This window comes from Linepithema humile, chromosome 5 (genome assembly GCF_040581485.1).
Source record: "Linepithema humile isolate Giens D197 chromosome 5, Lhum_UNIL_v1.0, whole genome shotgun sequence".
NCBI classification, from domain to species: Eukaryota; Metazoa; Arthropoda; class Insecta; order Hymenoptera; family Formicidae; genus Linepithema; species Linepithema humile.
The window spans coordinates 30,009,903-30,022,312 of NC_090132.1; the positions used below are offsets into that span (position 1 = coordinate 30,009,903).

Here is a 12,410-nt window from a genome sequence, read left to right on the forward strand (position 1 = left end):
TCGATATTGCGATGCTGAAAATTGTTTTCTTATGCTTATAAACCTAAACCTTTAGTTAGAATAAAAACATTAAATTAAACCTTATAAATCAGAAGTGGAGCTGTGCTCAATATATTATTTCATTTCAGCAACTTGGATGTCAAATTATGCTCAACATAAATGTTTCTAATATTTTATAATAAAATCAAGACTAATTTCAAATTGATTATTTAGAGTTTTACACACTCTGTATATCTAGACAATCTGTTGAAAATTACTCATTTTAAAACAATCACTAATCAAGTTTGATTGAAAAGTTTTTTTGCAAAAAATGACTGATTCTATTTTGAACGCAATAATCCGGCATGTAACAAGCCGTCGAATATTTGCAGACACGCGCTTATCGATTTGGCTCGCCGACACCATGCACCAGGTCAACCTGCACGGACTGAAATTGGGTTCAATTCCGGCAATTGATCCGCGAGATCAGCTGTATTTGCCAACAACCTTGTTGCCTGGCGCGGCGCGTCGCTAACAAGGCGACGACGTCAAAACAGTAATGCATCGACGCTAGCTCTGGCACGATCCCGAAATATCCATTTTCGTTGGAGTTCGATGGCGTAGGCAAATATTTCGGCAGTTTTAATTCAACTGTCAGCTTTAATAAAATACCTGCGATGATTGCAGCGTAGATTAAATTGTTTCTTTTTTAATTATTTTTAATACAAAAGCTATAACGTAATATTTAAGAATTTAACGATTTGATTACAAACACATTTCTTAAGCGTTCTCATTCATAAGATAATACTGCTATGTAAAATGTATGAGAAGTTAATTATCACTGATGTATGTGTGTGTGTACAGAGAGAAGTTCACGTCGCTTTTAATTTTCTCGCTACTTCTGAACTTTTTGAAATTAAAAGCAAGCAAAATTAATTAATTCTACGCGTATTCTTATTTAAGCGTTGGAAGCCAATTTTCCATGAAATTGAGCCTAAGTCATTTTAATGAAGTAGCAAACTTTTAACATAATTCAAGATATGATCACGGAAAAAAAGTTAACATCGGCGCATGTAAGTTTTCTTACAATTTTAAAGCTTTTTTACGCTATCAATTATAACATATTATATAATTTTGTTCATAATTCTTGCAAATTTTGATATCCTGAAATATCAGTCTTAAAATTAATTTATTTCATAAAATAAAAAATGCTAATACTGAGATTTCTAAATGTTATTTGGAACTCGATTCCTAAATGGAATTAAATAATACGAGCATTCGCTGCTGTTTAAATAACAAAATTTAAATAACAAAGCCATTTTATGCTTTAACTTTCTTTAATGACATCATCGTGAATCATTTGCATTAGATATGAATATAATATTTAAACCAGCTGTTCTTCGTGCATCCTTTGTATCGAGCAAAGTCAGTAAACACGTGGTAGTTTTGGCTAAGTAAACTAACGTTCTCTCACGAAGACTTATGCTTAATTCAATGGCATGCTTTAACTAGTTTCTCTCGTACATGCGCTTGCCTCTTCTAATATGCATAATATTTGACAGTTCCGCACTCTTTCGAAATTCAGAAGCCGTGGTCCGTCTACTTCCACTGTCGCTTTGGTAAAAAAGGGCAAAGCCGTGTCTACGACGACGTTTAAATATAGCAGCGGGTTCTCGCTTGTAGCCATTCATACTCTCTCACTTTGCAGCATCTGCGTGCATATTCATTCTTGCTGCATTCTATCAATGACATGCGAGAAATTATAAAAGCTATATATCTTTACATTTATATTTTTTTTCAGAGAAAGTAAGATAATGAAGTTGTCAAGAGCGTTAATTAATTTTGCGCTATAAATTTTTCCAACTTGCGTCTATTCAACGAAAAAATGTGGATTTACAGCTTATCTTCTCAACTTGCAACTAATATTGCAATTAATTTTTTGTAATGAGAATTTAGAATTTTACATTATTGTTATAATTTACATTATAAAAAGTTGCAATTTATATTGTAATCGCGATTGTATCTTGTTATTAATATTTCAAATTTACAATTTGACATGAAAGAAGATATTTGCAATGCTATTTTACGGAAAAATTAAATTTTCATGCAGTTTTAACAAAACAGCTAGCAACTAAACTTTTCGGACTTCTTTAGACAATTTTTCTTGCTTCTTGAGAATAATTCTTTCTGACGGTTTTAAAGCAATTGTTTAATATTCCATTATGCAGTTCGTAGTGTTTTCAAAAGTCTCTTAAAGAAATATCACGACAGCTAAATCCGCATGGCGAGAATACTGTTCCTATTTTTTTTCCGAGAGGTTTCAAGTTGCGTGGCAATAAATATCTGACTCTATTGCGACGCAAAGGTAAAAGGAGTATGAAGCAGATATAAAAGAAAGAAGAATGATACGCTCGATTAAAAGCATTCGCACCATCGTTTGCAGCCACAATCGCTCCGTCTGGAATATTCAAAGAAGCCGTTAAATCCCTTTCTCCGTTCAGTCTATGTTCCGCAGTTGCTCTGCCCTGCATCTTTATTCAAACGTTCAAACGTTTTCAAGCCATTCCAATCTTTGAGTGCGCGTGCTATGTGCCGGGGGAAAATTATTAACGAGCTATATTGCTTCAACTACTTTTCACCTTTAGACAAAATCGTATTCCCACTATTTTCGTCACATTGAATAACCATTTTCGCTTGTCAATATTAATACAAAGCATTTAATAAGATTTTCTTTTTCTTTCTAAAACTAAATAAGTAATCAAATCGCATAAACTGCAAGAATAAATAAAACCGAAACGACCGCAACTTCCATTGCACGCTTTAAACACATAAAATCGGTCAGCCATTTCTGAGCTTGAGACCTAACGCATCTGATGTCTTGTCTAGGAAGTAGAGCGCAAACACATTATAAGTCTAAATTTATCCACGGTTTCATCGAATGCATCTCGTGTCGTTTACTTTACACCGGGGTAGTTAATCGGTCGAGATATTACTATTATTATACGTGATTTTTATAAAAAGACGAGTCTACGCTAATGAATCAACTGAGAGAAAGTCTTTATTTATCACAAGTGTGAAGTGCTTTGAAGAATGAAAAGAAGTACGAAGAAAATTGAAATGAGGACACAGCGTGATGTAATATATTTTTGAACATAAAAGCTTTGATACTTAACTCATACTTTGCAGCATGTTATATATTGCATTCAAAATTTTTATCGTTTCTTTATCAGCTATTTTTATGCATTTATAATGACGATTAAAGAAAATGTTGTAAAAACCAAACTTAATTTAGTTTTAGAAATATTAAAATAACTGGCAGAAAGTAAAAAAATTTTTAGAAAACAATACAATGCAAAATAACAATCAGTTTTTAATTCCAAAAAGTTGTTTTTTTGTTCTAAAATGTTTTCATTATTTTATTTATTTTTTTTATTCTAAAGTTAAATGAATAACACTATGCCAATCTAATTTAGAGTACGATATTTGGTTGCAAAAGCAGAAGTGATTCGAGTGTGAAAGAAAGAATTGTCTTTGACAAATTTTTTGTCTGTCTCACATGCACATCGATGCGTACTTCTGTTTGCACATTGTGCCAAGCTCCAGTCATCCGAAAGAACTCAAGAGAAAGAGACGGCCCCCGGGCCCAAGAGTATACTCTGCATCCAGATCGCGTACAAAGATCTTTATTGGTTGACGACAGCAAACTTCATTGTCAAGCTTCAGAAGCTTTCAGAAGGAAGCTCCGTCTGTGCTCGACGCGTATCCTGTATCAAACTTGATGCGAATCGCTCGAAAGACGAATTCCTTATGCAACTCGGCGTAGCCGAATCTCTTGACCCGCTTTGAAATTCGACACCCAGTGCACCGTATCGCCTCCAGCGCCAATCGCAAGCGTATATTCGAAGAAAGCTTTACACACGAATATATACGCATGGCACGGGTAGACATCGTCTGGGAAAGACCCGGCTAATTTTGCTAGCCGCGCCGCGCTGCGCCGGGGCGACCCATGGCGCTCCGATGCACGAAAACGTTTCTGGGAGGCGTGCAGCCGGGATTCATACTTGGAAGTCACTAACGATTGCTTCGACCTCCTTCGATAAACGATCGAGCTACGCCCCGACCGTGCTGCGCTTTCCGGCGAGCCGTGATCGATCTTTTACGTCCGCAGCGTTCGTAGTCTGACACGACTAGTCTGTATCTACTGATTGCGTAGGACTTTTTTCTCTCGTCGCAGTGTACTTTATATTGTATTGAGGAGACATACATTATTTAACTTCAAAATTGTAATCTTTAAATACTTATATCTTTCAAACTCTAAAATAGACACACAGGTATTGATCTTTAATACAAAGTTGCAATTGAAAAAGTTTATTTTGTCTCGAAATAAAAAGTAGCAGCTTTAGAAGTGCTGTACTTATTTGTTTAATGAACTATTTGCATAATTTGAGAAACAAAAAAAACATTAATACTTCCTTTTCAATAGTTTTCAATTTTAAATTATAAATTCAAAAAACTTTTAAATATCTAAAGAAAAAATTTATTATAGACACTAATATTTATTTGTAGAAAAAGTCTGACAATAAATGTAAAATATTTTTTGAAAATGTAAAAAATGCGTAATTAAAATTTATTTTTCCACTTTGTGTATGAAGGTAAATTTTATTTACTTCAGTTAGTATTATTTTTTATTGCACACGACATTTGTACAAAAATATAATAATATAATTACTTTTTTTTTATATTTTAGAATAACTACAAAATTAAACTAATTACATGTGGCAATATATTACTTTTTTTTACACATAATATCTGATTACATGACTTTCTAAAAAGTTATATTTTGCATAAATTTATTAACTCGGCTAAAATAATTAAATGTATCTACCAACACTAGTATTACCGTATTCCTAAATGTGGCTGCCGTTTTGCAAAATTTCATTTCCTGCACGCTGAATTCTCTACTATATAATGCAGCAAAGTCAAGCACAATTCTAACGAAATATTCGTAATAAAGGGTGAATTTAATTACGAGCTCGCGAAATCTACAACTTCGCGTTGGAAGTATTACAGCATCGTGTCGTTCCATTTTAAACTAAAAATAAAAAATTTATGGTTCAAAAAGTATGAATTGATACAATCAGCGGCCAGAATAGTGAAAGAATATCCTTTTAGCTTGTCTACAAGGATAATTCGTCGAACAGATGAAAGTCATGTGAACATGTTACGCAAAATTATGCATTACGATGCACAACTCGATAAATTATGTCGCTGTCCAAGTCAAACTTGCAACTTGCAAGTGACTGAAATGAATTAATGTCATTTTTATTGACGGAGCTTTTTGACTTATTGTTAGACATTTTACAAACATCGGGTTTGATCCACAGGAATAAACGGACGCGCGACCTGAATCTTTAGACGATAAAGTTAATGGACTTCATTTACATTGCATAATTGCAACGAAAGCAGAATCAGCACTTAAATTATACGCGAGGACCAACGACCAGAACCAACAGCAAAGGTGCCCTTTGAATATACGGTATGTTTAAAACACTCATTTACACTGTACACGTTCGTTTGCTACGAGTCTACGCGACTAAGAATTAATCAGTTTGTTAGAAAACATAAACGCGCGAACAAAACAAATATAAAAATTATAGGAGAAATTTATAACAATAATATATACAAACAAATATATATTGAAATGTATCAGATTTTTCAATCTTACTAAACAAAACAATATAAGCTTAATGCAACAAGCGATTACGTTAGAACCAGCATCATACGTTAGAAAATAATAATTAATAATCAATTAAGCATTTTTTACAATAATACAAAATAAAATAACAGTAATAATCCATTATATTCTAAAGCTGAAATAATGTGAGTGCTGCTTTTCAGACCCGTATGCAAATGTAGACTAGTTGCTATTTATTTCAACCAATAGCTCCGCTCGGTGTGCTCCAATTGAAAGCAAATATCATCGTAAGAACCGCACGATTTGCAATAACATCAATTTCATTTATTGTTGTCCTATTCATTGTTAAAGCGAATTAACGAATCAAAAATCTTTGAGAAAATCGGTCGACGGCGAATACAGAAAGACGCACAAACTTACGTAGCTTCTGTACGATGCCATAATCCTGCGTTCCTCTTCGAGACGGCGAGATAATTTTTAAGGAAGAGGGAAGAAGTCCTCAGAAGTGTTTCCTGCGGCCAGGCTCATCAACCACCATCGAGCACAGGAGCATCCACACCACCGTTACACGATTCACCGGCACCGGTCGCCCGACCGCAAACTGCAACAAGATGTTGAAGAAAACGCGAGGTCACGTTACTAAGATCACGAATGGAGAACCGATCGATTGTTTTTCGAGAAAGGTTGCTCCGCGACTTCATAGGAAAGGAAAGTGGCGAGCGCTGTGAAGGCGCTTCGTTTCGGACGAAGCTCGGACCCTGAAGAGCCGGCGACCTGCGAGGCACGCCGTGGTCCCTCTCTTTCTCTCTCGCCCTCCTTCTCTTTCTCTTCTTACTCTGCGCTTTCTGCGTCTCCTCTTCATCCTTCTTCACAGCTTCCCTTTTGCTCGCCTCGTGGAGCTACACGATGAGCTGCTCTTTGTCGCACTCACAGTGCTCACTCGAGCCCTATTTTAAGAATAGCTTTATATCTTCTCTGTCTCGCTTTCTATTCGTTTCTGCTTCTTCGTCTTCTGCTTCGCCGGCTGTGAGGAAGACGCGACTTTGAGGGGAGAGACTTAGGGATCAGGATAAATCTCGCGCGCGAGTACGTGCATTTCCGCTCGGGCGTAAACAAGATCGTAGTATGATGACAAGAGTGGTTAATGAAGATACCAGCGCAGTCAACTGAACAATGATAAAAGAATAAACAGAAATGTCCAACATGCTCTGTATAAACTTAATCTTACGTCTGGTTAAACCAAGAAAGCAAACTTAAAAATATAAATTTTAATTTTTATATAAATTTATTAAATCTTGAATTTTTTAGTAAATTTTGCTATTGTTAGTAATTATAAATACACTCATATTACCACTGTTTTATGTTTGAATGTTTACGTTTAATTAATGAAAAATTTTCTTTATTGCACTTTAGATTGTATAACAACTTTATAGATTTAGTACAAATTTGGAAAATTTTTACTTTTTTAATTTTATGCATTTTTATAACAAATTTTCATATTTTTTAGTATTTTTGCTTTTCTAATGTATTATCAAATAGTATCTGCATGTTGGGATTTGCACAAATTGGGCAAGTTTCAACGGCTAGGTCGGATTATTCAACTTCTACAGTTCTAGTCATCAGATCTTGAAGAGCTCTCAAATCCTTTCTGGTAGGAAGCAGTCCATTCGAAACCAGAACAAACTATTCACGAAACTATTGCCATCTTTGCCCAGGAAATGAAGACAATGTTGCCGCAAAGCCATTTCCACTGGCTGAATACTCTCTCATACAACGGAATGGTCTCTTCATACAAGAAGTCCACAGAATTTCTCAAAAGCAGAAATTCCTTTTGAGAAATCGATATTCCGAAACAGGATTTACACTTTTACCGTTGGAACGATAAAGAAGAACAAATTATACATTTATTCATATAAAGTATGATATGTAATGTTGTAAATAGTACTTATGTTAATTTAAAAAAGAAGAAAGAGAATAAAAAAGTAAGTAGGCTATAAATTAACTTTATATATTGTGTATTTGATTAAATATTATATAACATTTATAAAAAAGATTATAATATCTATCTAGACTTTGTGCTGCCGACTGACGTAAAACATTAAAACGATCTCATCTCGTCAGTCTTCGTGATCCAAGGATAAATACTGTATTTTAAAAGAGAACTGACGGTCAAATTATCGGTGGAGACTAAAGTTAAGTTGAGAGCTTTTTGGGCTGGTGGCGCTACAAGAATATCTTCAAAAGCTCTACAAGCTCTACAGCTTTAGATCGACATTGGTAACAACAATGCACTACAAAGCTTTAGATAGACAACAATACAATAAAAATATTATGTGTTTTTAATTGATTTTATATTTAAAAAATAATATTTCTCTGTTAATCATAAAATTTCAAGTATGTTTAATAATAATATATAATAATTTAAATGTATATTATATGTATTAGATATATGATGTAAAAATGTATTATGTACTCTTCATAATTTAACAATAACTATTCTATTCAAATTATATTATTCATTAGAATATATCATAAAAAAGTAGTGGCAAATTTAGTACAGTTTATGTGTAATATTATTCTAATATATTCTCACATGCTACCTCGACACCATTGGACCATAACACAGGACGAAATTAAGAAGAATGTCAGGCTTAAACTCGTTACCTAAATCCACGCTTGCAGCGACATTGATCGATTCTCCGTAATCCTCGGTTGTGTCATGAGCTGGTCGCAACTACTCGTTCTACACCTATAATTAATTACAAATAATACGACTTAAGAACCATAAGAAAGCCAACTCTCTTTTCATGTCCTTATATCACAAATCCGAAAAAGTTTGTTCCCGAAACATACAATTTATGAATTATGCTATATGTGTAAATTTTTTTCAATTTTTTTGGTATTGATAATAATGTCAAAAATTTTTATTTAAAACTTTAATTAAACTTCTTTCTATGAAACTCTTAGAAAGTTTTTACAAATTATTGAATATTCCATATCGAGATCCAAACTATCCAAATTGCTCGACCACCTAAAGTTTCCGAGCACTAATTAACACAAGATTGACGAGGAGCTGATATTTCATACTACTTACCTCACTTTCTCAGACGATATAAAAGAATATTCTTTTAGACAGGAATAGAGCGTCTTAGTCATCCCGAGCGTCTGTACCAATACTGAAGAGCTTTGGTCTAAGTTTTTAGTGGCAATTTTGGACGATGAGTCAACGTTGTCAAAATTCACGAACACTTTAATCGATGAATTAAATTTTTGTGTTAAAGATAGCATTTCGTTTCTAATAATAAAAAATTTGTTAAATTTATGTAATATAAAAATGATATTTAATCGTTATTATAATGTGAGCAACTTCGTACTTCAATAAAAGTTATATTACAAACCTGTGTGTGACAAGCGTGAAATTAATATAATTTATCATAGTTTAATATAACTTTATATGATAAAAAGTCAAATACATTTCGTAAATTTTTTTATATTATTTGCAATGCTGTTACATGTAAATTTTCATCAAAATTGCAAATTACGTATTAGCATGCGCCGGCTGTATTTACATCGTAAAATTGGAACAGATGTATTGTTTATGATAGCTGAACTATTTTTAGAAACCATACACAGCAGATAAATTAATAATCACCGATGATTCGTATTCCCAATGATTTGTGAGTTATTTTAGTCATACATCGTTTATCGTAATAATTTATCAATAACACGAACATATTATATTAATATTTGTAATAACTAATTTTATTTTTATAACTGTGTAAAATATGTGTTATAATGTTAAAATAAAATAATTAGATCCAATTTTTATTTCCGCCAGATATAGTTTGCACAATTTATAATAAATTGAGCAACTTCATCATTAGTATATTTCTAGTGACCGCTTAAAAAGCCACCTGTTGCTCTCTTCCTGAATTCTAAACCAATAGGCTCTATATTTATAGAGCAAAATGCGTGTGGCAGGTGCGGAATTATAAGAAACAGCCGAAAATTATGTTATAATATGAAAACGGGACGCGATATTAATAAATTGCGATGGACACGAAAGCATTCCCTCTATGCGCTTTGCATAACTACATTTATTACGCATTAATCTTTAACTTTAATTTAAAAATGTAACAGAGAAATTTGTACGTTTAAATTTCGTGTATTTTTATCAGCTTAAAGTTGTTGCAACAGTTTCAAGTAAACTCCTCGAATTATTGTGCTAAGTTGGAAGATAAAGTAAAAGAGATCGATATATAAATTAAGAAATTTAGAGGAAGAAAAACGAGAGTGCGCCTAGTCTGCTTGAAAGAGACAGGGTAGAGAAGAGGGACAGATGAGAGAGCTATTTTCGCATTTAGTTTGATGATGTGCCACCTCTTCTCTCTGACACCTGGAATCCACCAGAGCGAGCTACACATTCGAAGAAGGAGGTGGTAAAGAGTGGAGGAAGCGATGAACACAGAACATGCAGAGAAGGGGCCAATCTCAAATTACTTGGTAAGCTCCGAGGTAGGCCGACCGAACATCTTTGCCCACCATCGGCCTGGCGACCTTTTATAGACACTCGTCGGTAGTGGGGCGAAGTGGGAGATCGAGGAAATTTTGTGAAAACTGACGATCCAACGAAAAAAGAAGGCGCACTCGGAACAGCCGCACAATCATGCTGACCGATATCGGAGAACGGAATGAAGAAACGTTAACGAAGCGCAGATGTTGAAGCGGCATAGAGAAGTCTTTGCCCTTCAGTCTGTCAAATATTAATTGCACTTCTCATACAAATACTGTAAAATAAAAAAAGTCACATTAGTGGGTATAATATAGCGCTATAATGAAAGAAGATTTCAGCAGCACTGGATCTTTATTCTAAAAAATAATTCGCAATTATTACTCGAGATCTTTGTTGTATTTGTTGCCTTTTCTACTTTCTTGCAATTTTTTTTATAAGATTTTGCGATATAATTTGCTAAATTGGTTGATCCGTTTAGGAATGAATGGAAAATCCATATAATTTGATAAAAAAAGTAAAATTATATGAATTTTTATGTGCAATCTTCATTTATTTTTACATTGCAATTTGTCGTAACGTTAATCAAATTCTCTCATTTTTAAAACAAGCTATTATTTAAGAAAGTTTAAAATAAGTATAAGATTTTATGGAAAATGTAGAATCGAATTTTTTCATAATTAAGAATAAAATAAATATTTTAAAGATTAACAAATAAAAAATTCTTTCAATTAAATATTTTTAGCATATCTCTTGGAAAAGACTCAGTCTTTGTTCCTAAATTACGATTAAATGAGCTATAAAAAACAAAAATAAATATTTATACACATTCCTCTGCATATCTTCTAAGTCTGCTTGTTCCATCGGTTTAAGCCGTAAATATTTTTAAGACAAATACTGTCAAATATATTTTGCACTTAAAAAAAATATTGTATTTTATTTTAAGACATGTTATTTTTAAAAATTTTGCTAATTTAGAATAAAAACAAAGGTTTAATACATTCTTTTGCGGTAAAAAACATCATCAAATATTAAATTATTATGATCAAATATTTAATTGATTTATAACAAAAATGTCAAGTACAATATTTAAGTATTAAAAACACATGTTAAGTATATTTTAAAAGATTTAATTTTACCGCAAAAATTTATAAAATACAATCAGGAAACAGATTTAAAATTATTTAAGATTTTGACAATTATTTTCATAAAGCTTAAATGAACCAAATGGAATAAATACTTTGATTTTCTTGTCCAGTCTGATGATGGCACAACCATGTGCGGCATTTGCGTGTCTCATTGTCACATTGTCAGTAACGTTGTCTGTGAATACCAAAACGTCTGGCGTGATTTTAGACCTGTAATAAGATCGTCAGAAATTTCTAGCAAATTCGTGGAAATCAAGCAGTACAACGCAAAATTAAAATTAAGAGAATATGCACTATTTTGTAATTTATTACACTTTCATTAGCAATAGAATAATTTTATAACAATATATAATTACAATATATATTACAACATTTTGTTGTAACATATTTGTGTTATATGCAGTAACATATTCATAAAGTATTTATATCTTAAAAACTTTTCTCTCTTATTTTGACAACAATATTAAATATTATTTTGACAATGTACATAGATGACTATGCATTACCGCAGAATTATTTTTAAACAAATTTTATTGCCAACTTTCGTCTACTTTCTATAAATGCTCTAAATTATCTGTATCAGTCATAATGTGTACCATTACAGAATTACTCACGAATGAATCTGCGATCTAAAAACTACTTTGTATTGTTGTGACATGTGTCAGCGATGCTCTTCGATAGCTAGACATTTCTTTCGTCCACCGCAATTACTCCTACGTTAAGCTTATAAGTGAATAGATCTCTGAATAGATCTCTGAATGAATCGGCAATTCATTTCATCGATGGTTGAATTACAAGCATGCTACTCGACCCTGCGCCTCTTTTCAAGTACACTGCACTAAATCGGTTCGGACTGGTTACGTTGTAGTTATATCTACATGTGCAGGAATTTTGGACGAGAAATCCTCTTTCGGAAGTGTAGGTCGCTCAATTTAATTCCGGCTTTCGAATGCATTAACAAAAAGTGATACAAAATAACCCAAAAATAATCCAAAATTATAGTGACACTAATCGAATTTTCTTATCACACAAATTTTAATGCGTAATAATATTTCTTTATCTACTATAGACAGAAAAG

General features: G+C 32.9%; 1 protein-coding gene across 1 annotated transcript in view; it reads right to left on the bottom strand.

Moving 5' to 3' along the window:
• LOC137000102 (serine-rich adhesin for platelets-like) overlaps window positions 1-6,776 on the bottom strand; it is a 28,448-nt gene extending 21,672 nt beyond the window's left edge. Inside the window, exon 1 of the mRNA XM_067355835.1 lies at window positions 6,095-6,776. Within this exon, the coding sequence (XP_067211936.1) occupies window positions 6,095-6,115 (21 nt within the window). The 5' untranslated portion in view covers window positions 6,116-6,776. The remainder of the gene's footprint in view (window positions 1-6,094) is intronic.
• Between the last annotated feature and the right edge of the window lie 5,634 nt (window positions 6,777-12,410).